We start from the raw sequence: 23,985 nt of genomic DNA on the forward strand, positions 1-23,985 counted from the left end.
CGTTATTGTTGAAAAACAGCTGAACTTCTTCAACTGCAGCTGAGCTCTCCAGTTGAACTTGACTTTAGCTGAGTTGAGCTTCTTCAGCTGTAGCTGAGCTTTTCAGCTGAGCTGGACTTTAGCTGAGTTGAGCTTTCTCAACTCCAGCTGAACTTCAACTTCAATTGTGAATCTCTTTGACCATACACCAGTTGAACTTGTCTCCGGGCAGTTGAGCTGGGGTTTTCTCTCCTAAACTATCTGGTCTAGACTAGCTGAACTGGTCCTGAGGGGCAGTTCAACTGGTCTCTGTCCCCTCTGACTTCTGACCTGCAGTCTGCTAGTCAGACTAGCAGACAGGTCACCAGAGTTGTGAGGGGGCGGTTCAACCAATCTTGTCAGCTTGACCAGTCTGCAGGTCAGTCTGCCAGTTAGTCTGACAGTTAGACTGGCAGACAGTCTGCTGACCTGCCAGGGGGTGGTTCAACCACCCTAGGGGGCGGTTCAACCGGTCTTCAGTGGGGTTCCAGGTCAAATGACTAGTTTTTGAGCCGTGGCTATAAATAGAACCCTCCACCCCCTTCTTCAATGCCGCTGAACACTTACACATTTATTGCTCACCTAACTTGAGAAGAAAGCACATTTCTCCCCCTCTCTCTCACACACACTTAAATCTTCCTCAAGATTCAACCTTGTTGGAGGAGCTCTTGGGTGTGAGGTTTGTGCTTGTGCTCACGATTTGGTTTTCCTCTCCCATCTCTTTTAAGATCTTGAGCTTTTGCAAACACCTCTTGTGTGTTCTTGGTGTTCTTGAAACCCTAAGATTCAAGACGGTTTGAGGTTGCTTGGGAGTCTCCAAATTTGTGGATGACCCTAAGAAGTTTGTATCACCCGCTCTTTGAGCTAAGTTAAGAAGAGATTGCCTTGACCTTGGTGGTCGACTTTTGGAGGATTAGGGTTGAAAAAGACCCGGCCCTTTGTGGGCTCCTCAACAGGGAGTAGGACACATTTGTGGTGTGGCCGAACCTTGGGATAAATCTTATGTCTTGTGTTCTTGCTTGTCTTTAATTTAAGATATTTTTACTAGCAAGATTGACATATAGATTTTCTCGTAGTGGACCTAAAAGTGAAATAGCTTTCATATATTCATCTTCACATTTAACTTAGTTATACTTCACTTCTCAAAAGAACTCGCAAAATACATTTTCGTGTAGATTATAGTCTAAAGTTTACAAAATAGTTGGATTGGTTCAGAGTGGTTCAATTTTCCCACGTAGCTGTTGAACCGGCCTGCACCAGTTGAACTGTGTATTTAACAATCTTTCGAAGTTTGTTGTGAAAATTTTCAGATTAGCATATTCACCCCCCCTCTAGGCTACTTTCAGCCAGGCTGATCTAAAGATACCGAGAGTAACAGTCTAGGAAGGAGAGCATAGAGCAGCCAGCGGTTGAGTCAACTACCTGATCTATTCTATGGAGTCCGAAGGGATCCTTCGAGCAATGTTTGTTGAGATCAGTATAGTCGACGCACATGTGCCAATCAAGTTTATTTTTTTGAGTACAAGAACAGGGTTTGCCAGCCACTCAGGGTGCAGTACTTCTCTAATGAATCCTACCGACACTAGGCGAGCTAACTCTGCACGAATAACTTCTCTTTTATCGAGCGTGAAACGATGGAGATTTTGTCGAATCGGTCTCGCCTGAGGATACACTTTAAGTTTGTGCTCGACCAGTTCTCTTGAGACTCTCTGCATGTCCGCAGGTTGCCATGCGAATACATCGCGGTTATCTTGCAAGAACCGGACGAGCGCACTTTCCTATTTCTCGTCGAGGCTGGAGCTGATGATGACAGTCTTGCGTTCATCAGAGAATCCCAGATTAATCATTTTAGTTTCTTCAGTCGGTCGCATAAAGGTCGTGGCCTGAGCTTCGTTCGAGGGGATCGTGAGACTTTCTTCCTCCATCTGATGTTCGCTTGTGTGGGAAGGGCTACCGGGGGCTCGACGATGAGAGCTGTTTGGATGGCGCCCCGAAAGCACTCCACGACGCCTTGGAAGTCGGCGTGCACGATGATAATCCCCTGAGGTCCCGACATCTTCGGTATCATGTATGAGTAATGCGGAATAGCCATGAATTTCGCTAGTCCTGGTCTTCTGATGATGGCGTTGTACCCGCAGTCGAAGCGTGCCACCTCGAACCTCAGGAACTTGGTTCTGTAGTTCTCTAGGGTTCCAAAGGTGACAGACAGGTAGATGTGTCCGAGCGGGTACTCCCCTTTGGTCGACACGATGTCGAAGAAGGGAGTATTCAACTCAGTAGGTCTTTGACAGCGACCCCTAGGGCCTGGAGTGTCCGGGGGAAGGTGACGTTGATGCTGCTTTCCCCGTCCACCAACACTTTCTTTACCCGGCTTTCTCGGATCATCAGATCAACGAGTAGCAGATAATTGCCAGGGTGATCAAAGTTGAGCCATTGATCAGCTCGACTGAAGGTTATCGCATGCTCGGACCACCAGTAAGGGGCCGGGGCACTGGTTGTGGTTACAAGGACCTGTCGGTCGTTGAGCTTTTGTTGCCTCCTGTTTTCTTGTGCTCCATGGACTCCGAAGATAACGTTGACCTCCCTGTCAACGCGCGGAAAAGCTCCACCCCTCCCATCTTTATGTTGCTGAGGCTGCCTGGGCTCGCTAGGCTCTCCTCGTGGCGGGGGAGGTGGTAGTGGCTAGAATGGTCGACCATGCCTGACGGAATGTTTGAAGTCTCTGCAGTTCCGCAGGGTGTGGCGCATGTCCTTGTGGTACGGACACTGAGAGTCGAGGATTTCATCCAGTGTCCATATTCCTTCGCGGTGCGTGCCGCGGGCCTGAGCAGCAAGTGGCCCAGCGGTATGCACCTCCTCACGAGGCCTTTTCTCCCAGCGCTTGTCCGGCTGCTGGTTCATGTCCCGTCGTGGTACGAGTGGCGTGGATTTCGTGTCCCCGATGAGGTCCTAGGCCCGCTCGTCCGCGGTGATGTAGATGTCTGCCTCCTGGAACAATTGCTTAGAGGTGGCCAGCACCTTTTGGAGTATGGCTCGAACGAAGGCCGAGTCGTTGGATCCCCCGAGAGAAGTCTTCAATTACGGTCGCTTCAACGACTTCGGGGATGCGGTTCCTCATTGTTTGAAACCTTTTAAGGAATGATCAGAGGGTCTCATCGTTCTGGCGCCTGATGGATTTGAGTTCACATGGAGGCACGGGCTTATCAGAGAGAGACTGGAAGTTCGCGATAAACCGGTGACTGAAGTCGCTCCAATCATCGATGTAGTGCCGAGGTAGATGCCGGAGCCACTGCAGCGCATCTTGCACTAGGACAATGGGCAAGTACGCCATCATGACGTCCTTCGTTGCCCTAGTAGCTCGGGCGGCAGTCGTGTAGACGGCCAACCAGCCGCCCGGGTCCTGCTTAGGCTCATACTTGTCGACGTTGGAGACCTTGAAGTTCAGAGGCCATTGGATGGCCCGGAGACATGGAGTGAGCGCAGAGACTCCGCACGTGTCTTCCTACCAGTGTTCATGTCGTCGGTCCCGGGGAGGGGAGTCAGTAGTAAGTCATCTGGACCGTCCCCGGAACGAGCCACTGGTTGAGACTGCCGCCGACTCAACTCGGGTGGTGTGGCTCCATGCCGGTACGCCGCGGTCCTAGTCGTATTCCTTCTGGTGCCTTATCTCATTTTCATGTCGTCGGTCGCACGAAGCGCTTATGGTGCTCCGCGCGTCTCGTCGGCTGTTGATGGCATGGCGCTGGTCATTCGCAGGATGAGCGAAGGGTAGAAGATGATTAGCTGCCTGAGTAAGCAGCCGCCGGTAACCTTTCGCGTCTAGGGTTCGCGGGAGGCCGTCGGCTATCTATGCCAGTACCCCTCCAACTTCACTCGACGTGTTCAGTGCTTGAGCAAAATTAGGGTATAGGTTCCGAGCGAGGAGAGGGTTCTCTCGCCGAAGCCTGGCGTCTTGTTCGGCTAGCTCTCGCTCCCGATCTTGATCCTGTCGGTGATCGCGACGGCGAGACTTACGCCTTTCTCGGTGCACTCGTTCGTCGGGAGTTTCTCCCACCTCCGAGGCTTCATCTCGGGATACGGGCTGCCGAATCCCGTTCCTCAGCTTCATGATGTCGCCACACGTTCCAGCGTCTGTTTCTCCGTCGCGGGGCATCACGCTGGGGAGGTTCCTCCCCTTGTATGGTGGGCTCATCGTCGGAGATGGGCATTGACTCCAATTTCCCCTGGATGAAGAGGATGTCGAGGTAGAAGGGAGACGGCGCGACGGTGCTCTTCTTCCCGTCCTCCTTTGAGGGCAGAGGTATCAGAAAGGTAGCTTGTCGTGTTCTCCTTCCCTCACTCGGGGTGTTTGTTTCCTTCTTCCGAGTGATCCGTGTCCACTCCTTTGTGGGTGAGGTGGACAACATAGTTTTTCGGGTAAGCGAAACTCCGACCGATCTTTCCTTTCCCGAGGGTTCTCGAATTTCGGTCCGCAAGGGATCATCTTCCCCTGAGCTGCGAGTGGGGGTGTTGTCCGTAGTCTTGCTCCGGCTTCCCTTGGGATTCCCGAGGAAGGCTTCTTCTCGGGTAGATCTGCTATGCGGTGTAGGGTCCCTTCTTTGTCTATTATGCATGAGATGGTTCCAAAACGGAATATAGCTCCTGGGCGAAGAGTGATCTTGTTCTTGAAGGTGATGGCCATCGAGCTAGCTTTGATCAACGACAGACTCGGTACCTGGCGCGCCAGCTATCGGTGTTTAGTGTCCGACCGCACACCTGGGGATACCCTCGTGGTGCTTTTGGGTAGGACAGTGTTGCTTATCGTAGCTCGATGGTTCGTGCTAGGAGCACGAGAAAGTAAGAGAGAGACATGTGATTTTCTGTAGGTTCGAGCCACTTTGAGAGGCGTAATACCCTACTTCTTGGGGTGGCTCTATCCGTGTGGTGTGTTGCAAGTGGCGTCTCATGAATCGAGAGGGGCTGATGAGATAAAAATGATGGGGTTCCCCCTGGGCCTTATATACATGACTGTGGGATACTCCCTACGTACATGATGATCACGTTCTTCCAGTATATCTCCTAACTAATAGCGAACTGACTTAGCTTATCTTAAGGAAAACCCGCCGACTACATCCTGATCTATCCCCGACGTTCGAGGGCGCCAGGCGCGGGAAAGTCAGACGTTTCCTTGAGATTGCGCGTAATACACGGATGATCCGGGTACGGGCCCATCGCCTTATTGGGTCGGCCCATTTCACTTGCGGTCTTTGTCCGGCCCACGATGAGACGACCTTACGGGGTAACTGGTCTGTGGCCCCATGCAAGGACCTTTCGCCTTCTAGTGAACCCGGGGATATATGTCCCCCACACCCACCCTATAGGTCCAGCCCTAGCGCTAATACATTATTCATGACACGACATAATGTTTTTGCCATGCCACACAACCTACCGCACTGACACTTGGCCAAAGAGTTTGTGTAGGGCTAGTTTGACAACTCTATTGTTTCAAAAAATAAATTAATTTTCCTTAAAAAATCGGGGTGTCAAACTAGACCGTAGAGTTTTTTTTCCTTCAAATTTTAGTTTTAAATTGGTAAAAAAAATCAACTTTATTGTCTCCCGCGTGTGGAATCTAAAATGGTCTACAAAGAGAGAAGGTCAGCCTCCTGGTCGTTCATGCCACAGGCGGGCGCATGCCCTTGGCCTGGCTGCCTGGCCGCCTGTCAACAGATGCGGTCATGCCGATGCTTTCACAATCCCGTGCCACTGACTACCGCCCTGCTCCGAGCGATAACTGCGTGCACCGGCTGTCGGGAGGCGCAAGCCCTACACTCACTCGCCTTCAAGACGGGGCTCGTGCCCGACATGGTGATCAGCACCGCCTTGCTGACCAGCTACGCGAAGCGTGGCCTTGTGGCTCCCGCCCAGAGGCTGTTCGACGAAATGCCGCGCAGAGACGTGGTCGCTACCAACGCCATGCTCGCCGCCCTTGGCGCCGCTGGAAGGGTCACAGACGCCGGGGCGCTGTTCGGCCGGATGTCGGACAGGACGCCGGCGTCGTGGAACACCATGGTTACGTGCTACTGCAGGGCCGGCGACCTCGCCGCGGCCAGGGACGTCTTCGAGGCCAGCCTCCGCGCCGCGAGCAGCAGCGTCGTGTCGTGGAACGCGATGATCGACGGGTACTGCAGGGCCGGGCGGATGGACGCGGCGCGGGAGCTGTTCGACCGGATGGGCTCCTCGCTGCCGGACGTCGTCACCTGGAACACGATGATGGCCGGGCACCTGCGCAGAGGGGACCCGGCCTCCGCCATCTCGATGTTCCACCTTCTGATGCGCAGGCAGCGGGAGGGGGAGCAGAGGCTGAGACCCACCAACGGCACCATGGCCACCGCGGTGACCGCGTGCGCGCGGGTGGGGGACCTGGCACTGGGCCGGCAGATCCATCACCTCGTCCAGCAGGCGGGGATATGGATGGACGCCGTGCTGAGCAACGCGCTCATGGACATGTACTTCAAGACCGGGAGCGTGGGCTGCGCTCTCGACGTCTTCCGCGCCATGCCCTGCAGCCCCAACCTCTTCTGCTGGAACACGGTGATCTCAGGGCTCGGAATGAACGGCCGCGGCGAGGACGCCGTAGCTGCGTTCCACGACATGGTCGAGGGGAGGGGGAGGGTGAAGAATGGGAGCAGCGTCAGGCCCGACGGGGTGACGTTCGTGGCGCTGCTGTCGGCGTGCAGCCACTCCGGCCTGGTGGTCGAGGCCAGGGAGTTCTTCTTCCAGATGCTGCCGGTGTTCGGCCTACCGCCCCAGCCCGAGCACTACGGCTGCATGGTGGACCTCCTGTGCCGCGTGGGCCACGTGGACGAGGCCGCGCTGCTCGTGCAGGCGATGCCCGGCCGCCCCAACGCCAAGGTGCTCGGAGCCCTCCTGCTCGACGCCCACGTCCTGCAGCGGTGGCAGGAGGACGGTGTGAGGCTGGGCGAGTGGGCGGCGCGGCGGATATCGGAGCTGGACCTCCACGACGGCGCGGCGTACAGTCTGTCCAACGTGTACGCGTCGCTGCAGCGATGGGATCGCGTCGAGGAACAGAGGAGGCAATTGAGGGCCGCCGTGAGACACGCCAAGGGCCCGCGCCGCAAGCGGCCTGGCCGGGCTTGCTCCGGGCCCGCGCCACCGGCCTGGCTTCGATTGGCAGTCAAGGCAGGCATGCAGACTGACGATCGATGGAGTGTCTGTGACTCACCAGCATCTCAAAAACCAAATGTCGTCACTGGCTGTCCGGATCCCCTGTCACGCAACGCAAAGCGCGCTTCTTGTTTGAATTCGTGCCGCCAATCAACTAGAACAGCAGGCGTGCATAGCTTATTGCACGCTTGAGATACTCCTGCACTGTACAGGATAACACTAGTTGGAGAAGACAACAGGCACCCGGAGGCCGGATTACCACTTCACCAGAAGCCATCTTTTCTTGACTCGGTTGGCTAGTGCACATCCGTTCTCGTAGGCCAAGGCGTAGGCAGGTGACGTACTTGTAGTATATTGCAGGGTATCTGTCCTCGCTTCATATACTTGGTCATGTCTGGCTGGCTCTGGCTATGAACTGTGATGGGTCATTGGATGATGGCCGTGGACTTGTGGAGAGCAGGAAGCAAACCGTAGCAGCAGTACCACGGCATCAGACGGGGTCCCGTTTTGTTGCTTTAAGCAGACTGCCATCTGTGCGCACGTTTGAGATTCCGCGGGGTATGCTCTTCCCCGGCGCGGTTGCAAGTTGCAACTCGAAACCGCAGCTGGTCACCGTCGCCACGGGCAGCGATGTGCAAGCCCAGGGCCACCTCCGACGCGTTGGCGTCGCGGCCCGTGGTCACACCTTCTCCCCGCCGGTCCTCCGGGAAGCGGCGTCCCGCCGCGACAGGATTCTCCTCGCCAAGCGCGCAGGCGGGGCCGCCGCCTCCACCGCTCACTGGAGCTGTTCCCTCCGCGGCCGCGACGCAGCCCTCTTCCAGCTCCAGCGTCGCCACGGCGCCGCGGCCGTGTGGATGCCGCCGTACTAGCCAGGATCGGCAGGTAGCACCACACCAGCCTCGCGCGGCTGCTGGGCGCGTGTCCCGCCGGCGCCCACCTCTACCTCGCCTACGAGCTCCCGCCGGGCGCCGCCACGCTGGCGGTATGCCTCCGCAGCACGCGCAGCCCCAGCTTCACGGCCCTCCGCACCTGGGTCTCCCGCGTCCAGGTCGCCGCCGACGTCGCCCAGGGGCTCGAGTACGTCCACCACCACGCAGGCGCCGTCCACGGCCGAGTCTCGGCCTCCGCCGTGATCGTGTCCAACCCGGGCCTCCGCGCGCGGCTCACCCACTTCGGTGCGGCTGAACTCGCGGCCCCCGCCGACGCCAGTAAGGTCGAGGACTCCCCCTACGCTGCCCCGGGCTCGAGCGAGCCGTCGCATGAGGCGGACGTGTACTCCTTCGGGGTGCTGCTGCTGGAGCTCCTCTCCGGGGAGGAGCCGGCGAGGTACCGCTTCGACAGGGGCACCAAGGAGTTCCAGCGGGTGTCGGTCCTCGAGACGGCTGCTGTGGCCGCAGTGGAAAGCGGCGTGAGGAATTGGGTGGACAGGAGCTGGGGTACTCGTTCCCAGTGTCGGCCGCGGAGAGGCTGGTGGAGGTGGCGCTCCGGTGCGCAGCGGCGGAGGATCGGCCCGACAATACGTGGGTCGCGGGGAAGGTGTCCAATGTGTATCTGGAGAGTGGAGTCCCGGGTCTGAGAGCAGAAGCTTCAAGTGCCCACCGAATTCTCCGTGTCGGTGGTGCCGCGGTGAACCCAAGCTCCGGCCCGCACCGACATCGCCGGCGGTGCGAATTACGATTTTTTAGGCGGTAGATTGGTAGGAGTGGGGTTGGGAAAGGTAGTCAAACCAAAATTTGTTGCAACATATCAAAATTCTCGTGACATTTCAAGGTTTCCAACAAAATGTCTTCGTTTTGCACTTTTGTTGTAGAACATTAACGTCGCCGCCCAGAATTATTCTATTGCTACGCTGAAGATTTTGTGCGCACGTGCGCTTTCTGCGTTGTTAGCTGTAACAAAGAAAAATGGGGGAAAAAAACAGTGTAAAAGCGGCGGCACTACCGCCCGCCATCATGTTTGATTGTTTGTAGAAGAAAGCCAGCACAGCAAGGCGGTGGCGGTGGCTCGGGTTTTCACTTCTTTAGGGAAAGCTGCCTTTGCTGGGCTCGGTTGTGAGGCTTTGTGTTCGGCCCACATTTGCTATTTCTTTTAACCTAGAACTCGAAGCCCAGCAGGCTGAGATGAAGGTTGAATGTTTGGTCTGGGCTAAACTCTGAAGTTCTGAGGCTGTGACGCATATTTCGTGAAGCCTGTTAGGAACCCTTTGCTACCGAGTGTAGTCCAAAGGCTTCTTAACTCATAAACACAGGAGACACAAAGATATGGGAGGAACTAGTATTCTCATTCATCTGTTCTGTTTACAGGTTACAACAAATGGTGGTGTCCTCCTCTATATATAGTGCAAAGTTAGGGTTTCGGCTAAATGGGCCACATGGGCCTTCGGGGCCCAAACTGGTTTCTTAACACTCCCCCTTGGCCCTTTGCCGCGAGATGCACATGTCCCAAAACTCCACAAAAACCCAGTAGGAAAAATTTGGAGAAAGAGTACATGGCTCACGCTTGCTGTGTTGCATGATTTGTCTCATTAAAAACCTTACGTGAGAAACTTCTATTGAAAACTCACTTAAGGGAAAAAGAGTGCAAATCACTTTTTCCTTCATGTAATCTAATTAAGTATTTGAACTTCATGCTCAAGATTCAATTTAGGAGTATGCATGTTTCTCCCCCTGAGAACCATACTTTTAAGTCCTTTATAATTGCTTCAAGTCCATCCTTTTAATGATGGATGCAATGCTTAAATGGAGATCTACAAGATCCTCTTGTGCCTTATTAAGCAAGACTCTAACATGGTTCATCATATGCCTTCTTAATCATACCTTAATGGACTTTTCATACATAGCATATATCCCATCATTACTTGTGCAACACAAGCTTCTTTATTTCATAAGTTGGTAGTGGAGATTCTTAATCCACATTGCTTATATCGTGGAGTGTTTCTTATTCAAAGTATACATCTTCACAAAATCTTTATGCTAGACTTTGGTTCCCATATGAGTTTGTCATTGTTGACACAAAGGTCTACTTTCTGACTTCAATTCAATTTTGATTTTCCACAAAGGGAATTTATATTCACATTTAGATTCATGTCTTGATCTTCAATTCAAAATTTCTCAACCCTTTGGATGTATTGGAGGACATTCATGATCCACACACAAGGTATTTACTTATATGTAGTGCCATTACCGATCCAACACAATGACACATAGTGTCTACCTTTCGTGTTATCTTCATGTTGTATCGGCATGGTATTTCCTCCCCCTCATCCTTAGGTTCTTCACAAATGACCGACCAATTAATAGCATTTTCATAATACACATTTTTATATTGAAACCCTTTGAGCATGATAAGGTATATGTTTCAAATATTCATTCAATCATGCCTCAAGTTATGGTTTGCTCATACTTCAAGTATGGTTGCTTCTTTTCATCATTCTTTCAATACTTGTGGTAACTTTTCGAAGTTACACTATGCTTTAATTCTATTTGCCTTTCCTAGTTTATGGGCAATGACACTTCTATGTGCCTATAAATATATATAAAGCCCATATCTAGATATTTTCTTTATATAACCATCCCTTTATTCAACTTCCAGTTGATTTCTGCCACTGAGATAAACATACTTACAAAGGAGATAATGCCCATGATTAGGAAAATAGATCTTCAAGACCTTGAGCTACTAGTGGTCATTGTATCCAAGCTACAACCATTTTTCAAGATAGTCTGCATTATATGATAGATACATAATGACAATTGCTCTTGTTCAAGTATTACCATTCCTTTTCAAAATTCACGGTCGTTTGTCATGGGGTGCTTTATGCACTTTATCTTGCTTTACTTTAATATTTCTCAATACGATAGCAAGCTCCTTAATTAATAGCTGATGAGCTCAAATTTGTTTCAGCTTTGTCTTCTTTTTCATTTAACGGTATATTCTTATCCTGAAGGCACCTCGCTAGCAGGCTGCTCTCCAGTTACCAGCTCTCAACTGGTTCCCCATTATTTCGTTGGGGTGTTTCGTGACTAGGCTGTGATAAGCTCTCTTATCCATTTTTCTCCAGGCGTCCCCGGATACTTGGAATTAGAGTAACTAGATTTCCTATCCTTTTCTTTGAGGCCTCAGAATAGGATGAGGAATACCATTCATGGTACTTAAGTCCTCTCTAGTGCACTAAACAATAGTGCGACTTGATCACGCTCTACAAATCACAAAACAAAATGGCAGTTCAATACTTTGTTTCAATGTCTTCTTGACATTCCAATTTACTTATTAGTATTGCATGGGAATATTCTATGTGAATTCCCGGCTTCTTGATTTTCTAGTTTTCTTATTAGTGTGTGTCTTGCACGGGGATCTTTTTGGCTTTTCGAGCGATTTCCCGACATTCTTATTTCAAGTATTCTTTTCCTCCCCCTAATGTCGTGGAATAGATAATTGGGCATTATTGTGGTAAGTACATATACCATAGATTTGAAGTTGGGGAGTTGTTCTTATGATCATTTGCATTAGTCATATGCAATAGGACTATATGCCCCTTTTCTTTTCTTTTGAAATTATGGACTTCATGTCCTTTTCTTGAAAAAAAGGGTAATTCTTCTAGTACGACCATATTTTCCAAGTGTATCCTTATTTCATTTGGCATCTTCCTTCATATTGCTAGACTTCATAGTGATGATTACCCAATATATCCATAATTCTTATGAGCAATGCTATCAACTTCATTGGTATGTGGTTTTCTAAGGAGCGCACTCACTTATGACCACTTTGATGAAGCATATTTTGACACGTATAAATCCTTAAAATCCCTAATAAGGATTTTATATGACCATGGATATCTCCTAGATGCATTCTAGGCAAGGGTTATTCTTTAAATTACACTTTTCATAAGAGAGTATTGCACTTTTAGTTTCCCCAGTGGCTCAAAAGTGCTCACAAGGATCCTCTTAATTTAGGGGATGCTAATGTGATGGTCTTGCAAATTGATTGCTTCTCATTATTTGCAAATATAAATGAAATTTCTTATGATTCAAAAATGGGAGAGGATATCTAAGCTTCTAAACTATTTATCCAAATAATAATTTGACAATTCAAGTGTGCATTGAGTTTCAAAGGGAAAATTTTCATAAATGATTTTCACATTCAACCTTTCTTAATAATTCATATGGAAAATCATCCATATTTCCTAACAATTCATAGTGAAGGTACGATGTTCATTGTTTCTTCTTGAAATGAATTCTTATGTATCTCTTTTAAACATGAGAGAGTACTGCATGTACGATGCTTCGTATGATCATGCTTCTTCAAGTGCTGATATAATATCACATTTTTCAATCTATGCATATAATGTAAAATAAATACTCCGAGGAATGACATTATAGAGGGTAACCTTTGTGGCCCGCTTGGATGTACTCTTCTTAAAAAATTCTTTTTGTGTCGGTATCTCTTTCGAGATTTTATATCAATAGGATACTTTCAAAGTATTAAAGAGATGATTCATATGCTTCTATGTTACTTTCATGCTTCATAATAATCGAGTAAATGCAAGATTCCATACAAAGTGGAAACAAATATTGAATGTATTTCAAATATATACTAAGTAAAGATTCATATATACCGATGAGAAAATTGTGACCTTCTCTTCAAGAGTTGGAAATTATTTGCCAAAAGGGTCTATTCTTCGTGGCTTTCTAATTTATGCAATATTTACAACCATAATTCTAAAAGGATGCAATAGATGTTGATCATTTGTAAAAATCATTTAAATCAAATATTGACTTTAATTTCAATACTTTTGTTTGGAGTTTTTTCCTCTCCAATCCACTTCATGTGGTTCTAATATGGCTAGGGGCAAGGGGTACCTCTTCATGAGGGTCCATTCATAGTGTCAATGACTTTCTTTTTGCATGTTTGACAATAAACTTTCATTGGAACAAATCAATTCGGTGTTCCTTCATTTTGCAATTCATATGACTAAAATTGGATATTATTTATGCATAAAATGATGCAATTAAGGTAAAAGGTTGTGCTTATTAGAAGCAACAAGATGACCTTCTATGGTTCATGTGAATGGTCATTATTGTTTATACACATGTGTTGGACTTCTTGTCAAATATATTCAACCAGGTCAAATGAATTATCGACCTTGTGTCCACACATGAGACTTGTGCATATTAATTGATCAACGTAGAAGTCGGCGATTTTAAATCTGCAACAATCATATACCACACCTTGATCGACTTCTTGTCGGCGACTACTAGTCAGCAGCGATGGTGTATTCGTGTGGATACAATACATAAAGTTTGCCCATATTTCCGTATTTGAAAATATATACAAAATACTTGTAATCCTATAAGTGGTATATGGTATTCTTCTCATAAAATTCAATATCCATGCAAGATTAATGGCACTAGTAAGTTTGTAAATGTATTGCGTAAAGGTAAATAATACCATAAAATTACCTCAATTTTCATAATGGAAAAAAATGTCATGACCCGTTTACACCATCAACAATGCTTCTTGCAATTGTAGTTTAATCATGAGTACTTCTTTGTAATTTATAATTTCCGAAAACCACTTCTTGTTGTTTCAGACATCTTAGATGTAATTATTCATACATTTAGAAAATGATCCATGTACTTTTGAGAAAAATAAGGTCCATTACTTTATGTAGGACTTCAATAATATGTAATGTTCTTTCTGATAATATGCAGTGTGCTCCACCTCACATGTACAAAGTGCGACGTGTAATGCTTCATGTGATATGTCAAGTATTCTAGGCCTTTCCATAATGCGCTTTAGGATTTACTTCTTGTAAATGTTAAAGTATTCTAGGCCTTCATCCATTTTCTTAAAAAAACTGTTATGTGATACATCTATAGATTGAGGGAAATTACTTCTTGTAATTTCCTATTACACTATAGGATAAACATAACAAATGTACAATAGTAATACAAATTCATAGTTCATATGCTTAAAAAAATATAATAACATGCTAAGTAATACAATATATAAATATATAAATAGGGAATAATTTCGATCTCAATTATTGCATGAAAATATTTTTACTATTTTCAGCATTTTCATGATTATTTATGAACTTTTCTATAATTTAAGAGGTAAAAGGGGAAAAACCACGTAGTTTACATAGGGTGCAACGACCCAAATGGCCCAATCTAAGTTATTTTTAGGGTTTGTCAACCCTATCCCTCTCTATCTTTTTACTTTCTTTCTCCCTCTTCTCTTCTTCTGCCCGAAGGACAGGGGTGGTGGCGGCTCAACCGCGGCCGTGTCCGTGCTCCGATGGTGGTGGTGCGCTCGAGCCCGGGTTCCTTTGGGCCGGAGCTGCGAGGCGGTGCCCTGTGCCTGCGTGGCTGTGCTGCGGCTACGCCGCTCTGTGGCTGTGCTGCGGCTACGCCGCTCTGCGCCTGCGTGCTCGTGCCGTGGCTGGTGCACACACTGCAACTTTCAACAGCACAGTCCTTCAACTTCGACACATGCAGGGCGACAGGCCGACAGCCAGTGGCCGTGCGCCTGCTCACGGCGGCGGCGTGCACCATCGACAAGGCCCACACCCATGTGTTCGCATGCTCTGGCGCGGCGGCTATGGCTCATAGAATTTCACGGTAATTACAAAAACATGACTAAAGCTTGTTCACATGCCAGTATGCCATGTGCTTGACCAGTAGTGAAAGTGTCAACTCCTCTCTGCTTCTTTCTGTTAGGCTGTAGTGCCGAAGCCATTAGAACATATGACGCTTTTTCTTCCTGGCTTCTTTGTAATTTGCATGTCAGCTTCAAGCCAACAGATAAAATATGCTATAGAGATGTTTTTCTTTCGTTTCATGTGTGCATTTGTGTTTATGCCCGTCGGAAGAGAAATGGGCTAAAAAAAATGCAGAAACTTTCTAATGCCGAGTGAACTTACCTTACTGATTTGTGAACTCCTGAAGAGCAATCGTGCTGATAACGTGTTAGGAACCCTTTGCTACCGAGTGTAGTCCAAAGGCTTCTTAACTCATAAACACAGGAGACACAAAGATATGGGAGGAACTAGTATTCTCATTCATCTGTTCTGTTTACAGGTTACAACAAATGGTGGTGTCCTCCTCTATATATAGTGCAAAGTTAGGGTTTCGGCTAAATGGGCCACATGGGCCTTCGGGGCCCAAACTGGTTTCTTAACAAAGCCCTATGGAACCAGTGCAGGGCCGCTAGAATTTCATCAGGTTTTAAGGTACACACGTTTGCGCGTTCAACGGTATTACGTGTTTCCATGCATTAGAGGTCTAGACCTCTCAATCTATTTCTGGGTATGTTATGGACACACACATGTGTGCTCGATGGTGTGGTGTGTGTAGTGGTGTGTGTTCATGACGTCTTTGTACCTTGATAAAAAAAATAAACCGGTCTGCGCTAATGCGGCCCTGTTTGGTTCTCTCTAGGTAGTAGGGTGGTAATAGATCATGATCCAAATATTTCTTCACAAAATGTTAGGGTCCTAAATAAATTTTAGTTAAAAATAAATATAAATAAAGCCTGATCATAACTCCATCCGATTCTTAACTCTTATAGTGTAAAATTTAGAGTCCATTGTCATCCCTATGTAGGGTTCGTAATGAGCTTTAGATTTTAAACTGCATACAATTTAAGGATCGAATCGAATTAGGATCGAGCTCTATTTTTATTCATTTTTGGACTAAAATTAATTAAGGGCTCTAACCTTTTATGAAAAGCATTTAAATAGGGATTCATTACCATATTAAAAGTAATAAATATAGTCTAATTATAAAACTAATTATACACATGAGAACTAAACGATAATATAAACCTATTAAGACCTTGTTTGGTTCGTTTAGTCACCTGACTAAAATTTAATGACTAAAGTTTAGTTATTAAAATATCTTGTTTGGTTTAAGTGACTAAACCTGACTAAAGAACATTAATTACTACACAAAATGACTGCATTACCCTTGTTTACTACTAGCAAGAGCATGCTGCCCGAAGCAAAAAGGAGGAGGGCGTGGAGGGTATTAATGAGGGAGAGGGTAAAGGGCGTAAAAATCCACTTTTAGTCCCCTATGATGTCTAGAGGACTAAGCTTTAGTCATCCTCTTTTAGTCATCTTGTTTGGCTTTTTAGTGACTAAAGTTTAGTCACTAACTCTGAACCAATCGGGACCTAAACCTAATTAGGGGGTGTTGGAATGCACTATAGCTGATAATTAGCTAATAATATTAGCTATAATATTAGCTATGTGCATCCAAATAACCCAACTAAAAGTGCAACTAATAATTATCTATATTAATATCCATTATTTAGCTAGCCCACACCGGCTAAAACTAGCAAAAACAGTCTCTGTTTCTCCCCATCATGACCCATGACCACGAGAGCCCCCAGCCCCCCACTCACCGAGCTTCATGCCGCTGGTCCCCTCCACCACCATCGCTGGTTCCCCCACCGTCGCAGCCACCAATCCCCTCCGTTGTCGATGAACCTCACTATTGGAAACTGAACCCATACCCTAAACAGGGGTTGGGAGTGGTATTAATAGAGTAAGTAACTGGGCCAGGCCCATTACACAGGGGGTATGACGGTCATTACAAGGGGAACACCACAAACCCTAGACGGGTAGTCTAACACCCCCCGCAGTCACAACTCTATCCTGTACAGATGTTGAGACTGGATCGAAAGTCTAAAAAGACACTCGACGGTAACCCCTTGGTGAAGATGTCGGCGAACTGAAGCGTGGTGGGGACGCTGAGAACCCGAACGTCACCGGCAGCGACACACTCGCGGACGAAGTGCAGGTCGATCTCCACATGCTTCGTGCGCTGATGCTGCACGGGGTTGGTTGAGAGGTAGACCGCGCTGACGTTGTCGCAGTAGACGAGGGTGGCGCGCTGGAGGGGACTGTGGAGCTCGTGGAGGAGCTGGCGCAGCCAGGAGGCCTCGGCCACGCCGTTGGCCACGACACGGTACTCGGCCTCAGCGCTGGAGCGAGAGACGACGGGCTGACGCTTAGCGGCCCAAGAGACTAGGTTGGCGCCCAGGAACACGGCGTAACCGGAGGTGGACCGGCGTGTGTCGGGACAGCCAGCCCAGTCAGCGTCGGTGTAGACCACGAGCTCCGACGTCGGGGACGGTCGGAGGAGGAGGCCGTAGTCGAGGGAGCCACGGAGGTAGCGCAGAATGTGCTTGAGCGCGGTGAGATGGGGCTCCCGCGGAGTGTGCATATGCAGGCACACCTGCTGGACGACATATGCGATGTCGGGCCTGGAGAAGGTGAGGTACTGGAGCGTGCCGGTCAGGCTCCGGTAGGACGTCGCGTCGACGACCGGAGGCCCGTCGTCCTCAGAGAGCTTTGCCTGAGTGTCGACAGGCGTGGAGCAGGGCTTGCAGTCAGACATGCCAGCCCGCTCCAGGATGTCGATGGCGTACTGGCGCTGGTGGAGGAAGAGACCCTGGGGCCGACGCTCGGCGGTGATGCCGAGGAAGTGGTGGAGGGGCCCCAGGTCCTTCATCGCGAACTCCCGCTGAAGGGCGACGATCGTGCGGTGTAGAAGGTCGGCGGTGGATGCCGTGAGCACAATGTCATCGACGTAGAGCAGGAGGTAGACGGCGTCGTCGCCGCGCCGGTAGATGAACAGGGACGTGTCCGACTTGGCCTCAACGAAGCCGATGGAGGCCAGGTAGGAGGCAAAGCGACTGTACCAAGCCCGTGGCGCCTGCTTGAGGCCGTACAGGGACCGGTTCAGCCGGCAGACCAGATCCGGACGGTCGGCGTCGACGAAGCCGGTGGGCTGGCTGCAGTAGACAGTCTCTGTCAGAGTGCCATGGAGGAAGGCATTCTTGACATCGAGCTGATGAATCGCCCAGTCGCGGGAGAGGGCGAAGGAGAGGACGACGCGAACAATGGCGAACTTGACGACGGGGCTGAAGGTCTCGTCGTAGTCCACTCCGGGGCGCTGTGTGAAACCCCGAAGGACCCAACGGGCCTTGTAGCGGTCAAGGGAGCCATCCGAGGTCAGCTTGTGGCGGAATAGCCACTTGCTGGTGACCACATTGGTGCCTGGTGGACGCGGCACCAGGTCCCAGGTGTGGTTGGCCAAGAGGGCCGCGTACTCCTCCTCCATAGCCCGACGCCAATGTGGGTCGGCAAGGGCAGTGCGAACGGAGGAGGGCACTGGGGAAGCGTCGGGGGGGGGGGTGCTGGACGTAGTAGCTGCCAGGATCAGCCGGTCGACGGGGCGGAGAACGCCGGCTGCGCGCCGAGTCACCATCGGGTGGACATGCCCGGGGTCGCGGTGGATGGCGACCGGGTGGTATATGGGCGACTCGGAGCGCACCGCCGGGACGTCGAGAGTGTCGGGTATGGTCGGCTCGCGGCGGTGGTAGACGACGGCGGGGTCGGCGTATCGGACCGCGCTCGTCGACGGGCCCGAGTCGGGATGTGCCGAGGGAGTGGCGGGACCACGGCGATGGTAGACGAGGGCGGGGTTGGCGAAGCGAGCCGGGGTCGACGGAGCCGCGCGTGGCGCAGGCGGGGTCGACGGGGCCGTGCGTGGCGCAGGCGGGGTCGATGGGGCCGCGCGTGGCGCAAGCGGGGTCGACGGGGCCGCGCGTGGCGTAGGCGTGGTCGACGTGGCCGCGCGTGGCGCAGGTAGGATCGACGGGGCCGCGCGTGGCGCAGGCGGGGTTGACGGAGCCGCACGTGGCGCGACAGAGGTCGTAGTGGCCGCACGAGGAGCAGGTAACGACGCAAGACGGGGGGCCGAAGGTGGGGTAGGAATCAGATCGGACTCGAGGAGGGAGTCAAGATCGGTGGGTGGGGTGGAGCCAGCAAGGGGAAACACATCTTCGTCGAAGATGACATGACGAGAGATGATGATGCGGTGGGAGGTGAGGTCCAGACACCGGTACCCCTTGTGGTCAGGGGAGTAGCCAAGGAATAGACAGCGGGTGGAGCGAGGAGAAAGCTTATGTGGAGCGGTAGCGGAAGTGTTAGGGTAGCAGGCACAGCCGAACACGCGAAGGTGGCCATAGGAAGGGGCTGTGCCGTATAGGGCGAAGTGAGGGGTAGGGTGGCGTACCGCCTTCGAGGGAAGACGGTTGAGGAGGTGTGTAGCAGTGTGCAGGGCCTCTGCCCAGTAGCTGGCAGGGAGAGACGCTTGGAAGAGGAGGCAGCGGAGCATATTAGTGGTGGTGCGGATCATGCGTTCGGCTCGGCCGTTCTGTGCAGAGGTGTAGGGGCACGAGAGACGCAACTGGACGCCATGAGTGAGGAAGAAAGAGCGAGAGGCGTTGTTATCGAACTCGCGGCCGTTGTCACACTGCAGAGCACGGACCGGGCGACGAAACTGAGTGGATACCCAGGTGAAGAAGTGTGTGAGGGTGGAGAATGTGTCCGACTTCAGCCGAAGCGGGAAGGTCCAGAGAAAATGAGAAAAATCATCCAAAATCACCAAATAGTATTTATAACCAGAAAGACTGAGTACAGGGGAGGTCCAAAGATCACAGTGAACCAGGTCAAAAGCCTGCTCAGCCCGAGAGGAAGAAGTAGTGAATGGGAGACGAGTATGTCGGCCTAACTGACAAGCATGACAGAGACCCTCAAAATGTCCCCTACTACATGAAGGATCTAGACTACTGGTAATCTTGGTCATGACGTCGGGTCCAGGATGGCCGAGACGACGATGCACCTACTGAGGTGACTGGCAGAGTGGAACCGTTTCCAACGACGATCGAGGATGGGTGAGAGGGGAGGGGGGGAAGAGAGCGAGAGAGCGTGCCTGTCGTGGGAGTGGTGTGGTACGAAGCACCGGAGTCGATCACCCAGTCGGAGGGGGGTGGGGTCATCGCCATGGTGCTGAAGGCAGCAGCGAGGGATGCGTTGTCCCAACCACCGGTCGGCGGGGACCAGGGCGTCGAGGTGTGGGTCCCCGGGGACAGGAGCGCGGACGGAGCCTGGGGCACGACGGGTACACCATAGGGAGGCGTGCCGTAGTGAGGTGCAGTCAGGAGTGCAGGCGCCGGAGGACGGGAGGCACTCGGTGCCTGGCCCGGCCACATGGCGATGGTCCCGGTCCAGGGGTTGTAGAATGACGGCCACGCGTGGTCGCCACCCCGGCCGGAGGGACCACCACGAGAGGAGCCGCCACCTCCACGGCCGCCCTTGCGGGAGCAACGACCCCCGTCGGTCGTGGAAGTCGGACGAGGGGCCGCCGGGACGGAGGGTGGAGGGCGTGTGGGAGCCCCGGTCGTCGGAGGACGGTTGGCCTGGCCCCCTGAAGGCGGAGGACCGCTGGTAGGAGCGCTGTAGAGAGCCGAGGCAGGGTGTGGGCGCCTCATGTGCCATGGTGAGCTCCTCGAGGAGAAGCTCGTTCCTCGCGGCGTGGAAGGTGGGGAAGGGCACGCTCCTCTTGATGAGAGCCTTCAGGTGGCCGTAGCGGGGGCTGAGGCCACGCAGGAGGTTCAGCACCAAGGTACGATCGGCAACTGGCTCGCCGAGATCGTGGAGAGAGTCAGCGAGGCCCTTCATCTGGCGGCAGTATTCGCCCACGGAGAGGTCCCCCTGAGAGAACAGGTGGAACTGGGCGTCGAGGTGGAGTGCCCGAGCATCCCGATTCCCGAGGAACTGGTCCTCGAGAGCGAGCCACGCCTGGCGCGCAGTGTCCGCCTGGTCGCGGATGATGTCCTGTAGCTCAACGGTGATGGTGCCGTGGAGCCACGAGAGGACAACGCTGTCCATGAGGCACCAGGAGCGAGGCGACGGAGTGTCGTGGTCGACGAGGACGTGATCGTCAAGGACGAACCGCCGCAGCGTGAGAAGGACCTGTCCTCGCCACCGGGGGTAGTGGGAAGACGCCAGATCCAACACCACGGACACGAGGGCCCGGATGTTGTGCAGGCCGGCGGCTTGAGCGTGGAGAGCAGCGATGAGGTCGGCGTCGAGGTCAGAGGCGTGGGGGTCCTCTGGGGGCTCCGCATCGGTGAGTGTCGGGCGGCCGAGGAGGCGCTGCGTGGTGGCCATCTGGGTGGTCAGAGCGGCGCCCAGGGCACGCTCACGCTCCAGGGCGAGGGAGGCAGCGCGCTCGCGCTCCCGCGAGGCCGTCACAGCGGCCTGGATCATGGCGAGGGTGCCGACGAGCGGGGAGTCGGTGGAGGGCGCGACTCGGTGACTCCAGGTGGGTGAAGCGAAGGCGGGAAAGCCCGGTGGGGAGCTGCGACGCAGGGGCAGCGGGGAGGAGGCGTGGATCGGCCCAAGGCCGGCGATGTAGGGGGGCCCCCATGGGTGAGCTCGCTGCTGGGTGCAGCGGGGGCGATGGGGGGGTGTGTGCCAGGGCCGGTGATGTCCCCGATGTTGAATCCGGCCGTGGTGGCGGCAGGTGCGTCCATCGGGCGTGGACGCAGCAGGGCGACAGGACAGAGAGGCAGAGGAGTGCTGCAGTCGGGCGTGGACCTGCGGATGGCGCGACGTCCTGGCGGGAGGCGGTGCGGCGTCGACCGGGCGTGGTCGCGGCTGCGTCTGGCCAGAGGGCGGCGCGGCGAACCGGGGAGGGCGCGGCGGCGTCCTGGCGGGAGGTGGTGCGGCGTCGACCGGGCGAGGCCGCGGCTGCGTCCGGCCAGAGAGCGGCGCGGCGAACCGGGAGGAAGGGCGCGGTGGCGCCCTGGCAGCGGGCGGCGCGGCGACTGCCTGGAGCGGTCGCGGCTGCGACCGGCCAGAGGGTGGGGGGGCGCGGTGGCGTCCTGCTGCGCCGAGGCAGCAGGCGGCGCGGGCGGTGGGGAGTGAGGGAGGGAGAGGGGACGCCGGCGACTGGGGGGGGGGGGGCCGGCGGCGGCTGCAGGGGGAAGAAGCCCCTGTCGGTTGTAGCAGTGGAGAGGACGTAACCCTAATTTGATACCATATTGGAAACTGAACCCATACCCTAAACAAGGGTTGGGAGTGGTATTAATAGAGTAAGTAACTGGGCCAGGCCCATTATACAAGGGGTATGACGGTCATTACAAGGGGAACACCACAAACCCTAGACGGGTAGTCTAACACTCACCAGGACTGTTGATGCCCTACGCCGCCGCCGTCCCCTACGCCGTCGTCGTCCCCTACATCTCCAATCCACAGGTACGAACGATCACCACGCTGGCAGTTGGTCGCACTCGCACCATCCTGTCACCTATTTCATTTCAGATGCAAGATCTTGCCCGCGACGAGACCTGTGTGTGAGCAAGCAGCAACACCTACCTTGGTGTTGGGGAACACAGTCTCGCCTCCCTCGCGAACGGTGGACAGGCACATGAGCACGGTGGCATAGCGGTGGTCGCTCAGAGCCTAGCTGGTTGACCCTGTCATGGAAGTAGTCGAAGTGTGGCTTGTACTCCTGCATGTGTATGGCAAATGTACCTCCTACATAATTTTCTTTTACATATGTACCTCCTACATATTTTTTTTGCTCTTATTAGTGTGTTAGAAAGTAATATTCGATCTACTCATGTAAAGATGTCTTTTCTAGAAACTACAACCCCACTTTTGTGAGGCCTTTCAGCTCAGTTCGCCAAATAAACTGTCTTAGCAATAATAGATTATATATATATAACATAGATGAAAGTGATCTAAGATAGATGTGAGCTCCAAAAATATTAAGACTTCTAGAACAAAGTTTTCTGAAGGGGTTGCTGAAACTCTGCAAGTCAGTATTTTCATTCTCAAATTAGCCAAGCTTGAACTTAAGTCTCAATGGTTCTTTGAAAGTTGTGATCTGCTGGTACTTTTGCATTCTAATTATTTCATTTCACTAAACTTTGTTTTCAACAGGGATAATGAATTTCATCTGGAAGATATGGTTACCAAAGTTCATAGTTTATTAAGTTATATTTGTATTTTGTGAACTGTGTAAACATGAGACTTCAAAGGACCCTTTCATTACACAACTTCCAAATTTTGGTCTTAATTTTGGCACTGAGCTGGATGCAGAGGTATTTTTTCATGGTGATATTACGCAATTGGAAAAATGGACATTTAAAATCTATAATGTTCCAATATTTTAGGTTTTATCAACGACAATGGATCTCTTTATTGCTAGGAGAAGCAAGGGGGCTCCAATGACAGAGGTAATTATTAAATAATTGTCTTCTCATCGAAATTCAGTACAAGTTGTCATTTAAAACCTAAAACATCATATGCAAGTATTGCTCTTGCAAGGATGGAAACAAAGAAGAGGAACTCTTTAATCAAAGCTTTGGAAGAGGATGAGAAGACAGAAGCTGAGTTTTGTGTAGACCAGTTGCTTCATCATGCATGGATGCATAAAATTTTTGGTAAGCTTTGTACAATCTGCACATATGAGGTTTATCATACAAAAAAGAATCGCTATTATGGAAGTGAATGTGTAGTATCATCAATCAGGGGCGTCCTGGTATTTTCAGAGGCCCAGTGCGAAATATCTAAAAGGGCTTAATTTAATATAGAAAAATAATAATATATATCATAATATAAATTGTATGTACTAAATTGTCCTAGTTACATATTCTTTATTTAAAAAGCATTATTCTGTGACTATTCTTAGAAATTAAATCTTCAATGATGTTCTTGTTACTAATCCTATCAAGCATTTCACTCTCACATTCGGTCTTTCTTGTTTCACTAGGTGGATGCCCGTGCGTTGCTACGGAGTCAACATGTAATGATAAGATACATTGAGATGTAGAAACACTATAATAAAATATATTGATAAAATACATTGCTGGAACTTAGGAACTCAATGGTATATGGGGTTCACTTGATGACATAAATTTTTAGCCATAAGCATC

General features: G+C 51.2%; 2 protein-coding genes and 1 pseudogene across 2 annotated transcripts; all 3 read left to right on the forward strand.

Moving 5' to 3' along the window:
- The first annotated feature begins 5,736 nt into the window (after positions 1-5,736).
- Positions 5,737-7,450, forward strand: LOC100273755 (uncharacterized). The gene has a single exon (NM_001148163.2). The coding sequence runs from the start codon at positions 5,863-5,865 to the stop codon at positions 7,375-7,377; it is 1,515 nt and encodes a 504-aa protein (NP_001141635.2). The 5' UTR covers positions 5,737-5,862; the 3' UTR covers positions 7,378-7,450.
- A 122-nt stretch (positions 7,451-7,572) lies between these two features.
- LOC103637874 (pto-interacting protein 1-like) lies at positions 7,573-8,968 on the forward strand (annotated as a pseudogene).
- A 5,425-nt stretch (positions 8,969-14,393) lies between these two features.
- LOC100277105 (uncharacterized) lies at positions 14,394-15,017 on the forward strand. Its single transcript, NM_001150766.2, has one exon. The coding sequence runs from the start codon at positions 14,482-14,484 to the stop codon at positions 14,806-14,808; it is 327 nt and encodes a 108-aa protein (NP_001144238.2). The 5' UTR covers positions 14,394-14,481; the 3' UTR covers positions 14,809-15,017.
- The last annotated feature ends 8,968 nt before the right edge of the window (positions 15,018-23,985 follow it).

This window comes from Zea mays, chromosome 9 (assembly GCF_902167145.1).
Source record: "Zea mays cultivar B73 chromosome 9, Zm-B73-REFERENCE-NAM-5.0, whole genome shotgun sequence".
Lineage (NCBI taxonomy): Eukaryota > Viridiplantae > Streptophyta > Magnoliopsida > Poales > Poaceae > Zea > Zea mays.

What these genes read in the sequence shown, in the direction of transcription:
- LOC100277105 (NM_001150766.2), top strand. Translation starts at nt 14,482, where the DNA reads ATGGTGGTGGTGCGCTCGAGCCCGGGTTCCTTTGGGCCGGAGCTGCGA.
- LOC100273755 (NM_001148163.2), top strand. Translation starts at nt 5,863, where the DNA reads ATGGTGATCAGCACCGCCTTGCTGACCAGCTACGCGAAGCGTGGCCTT.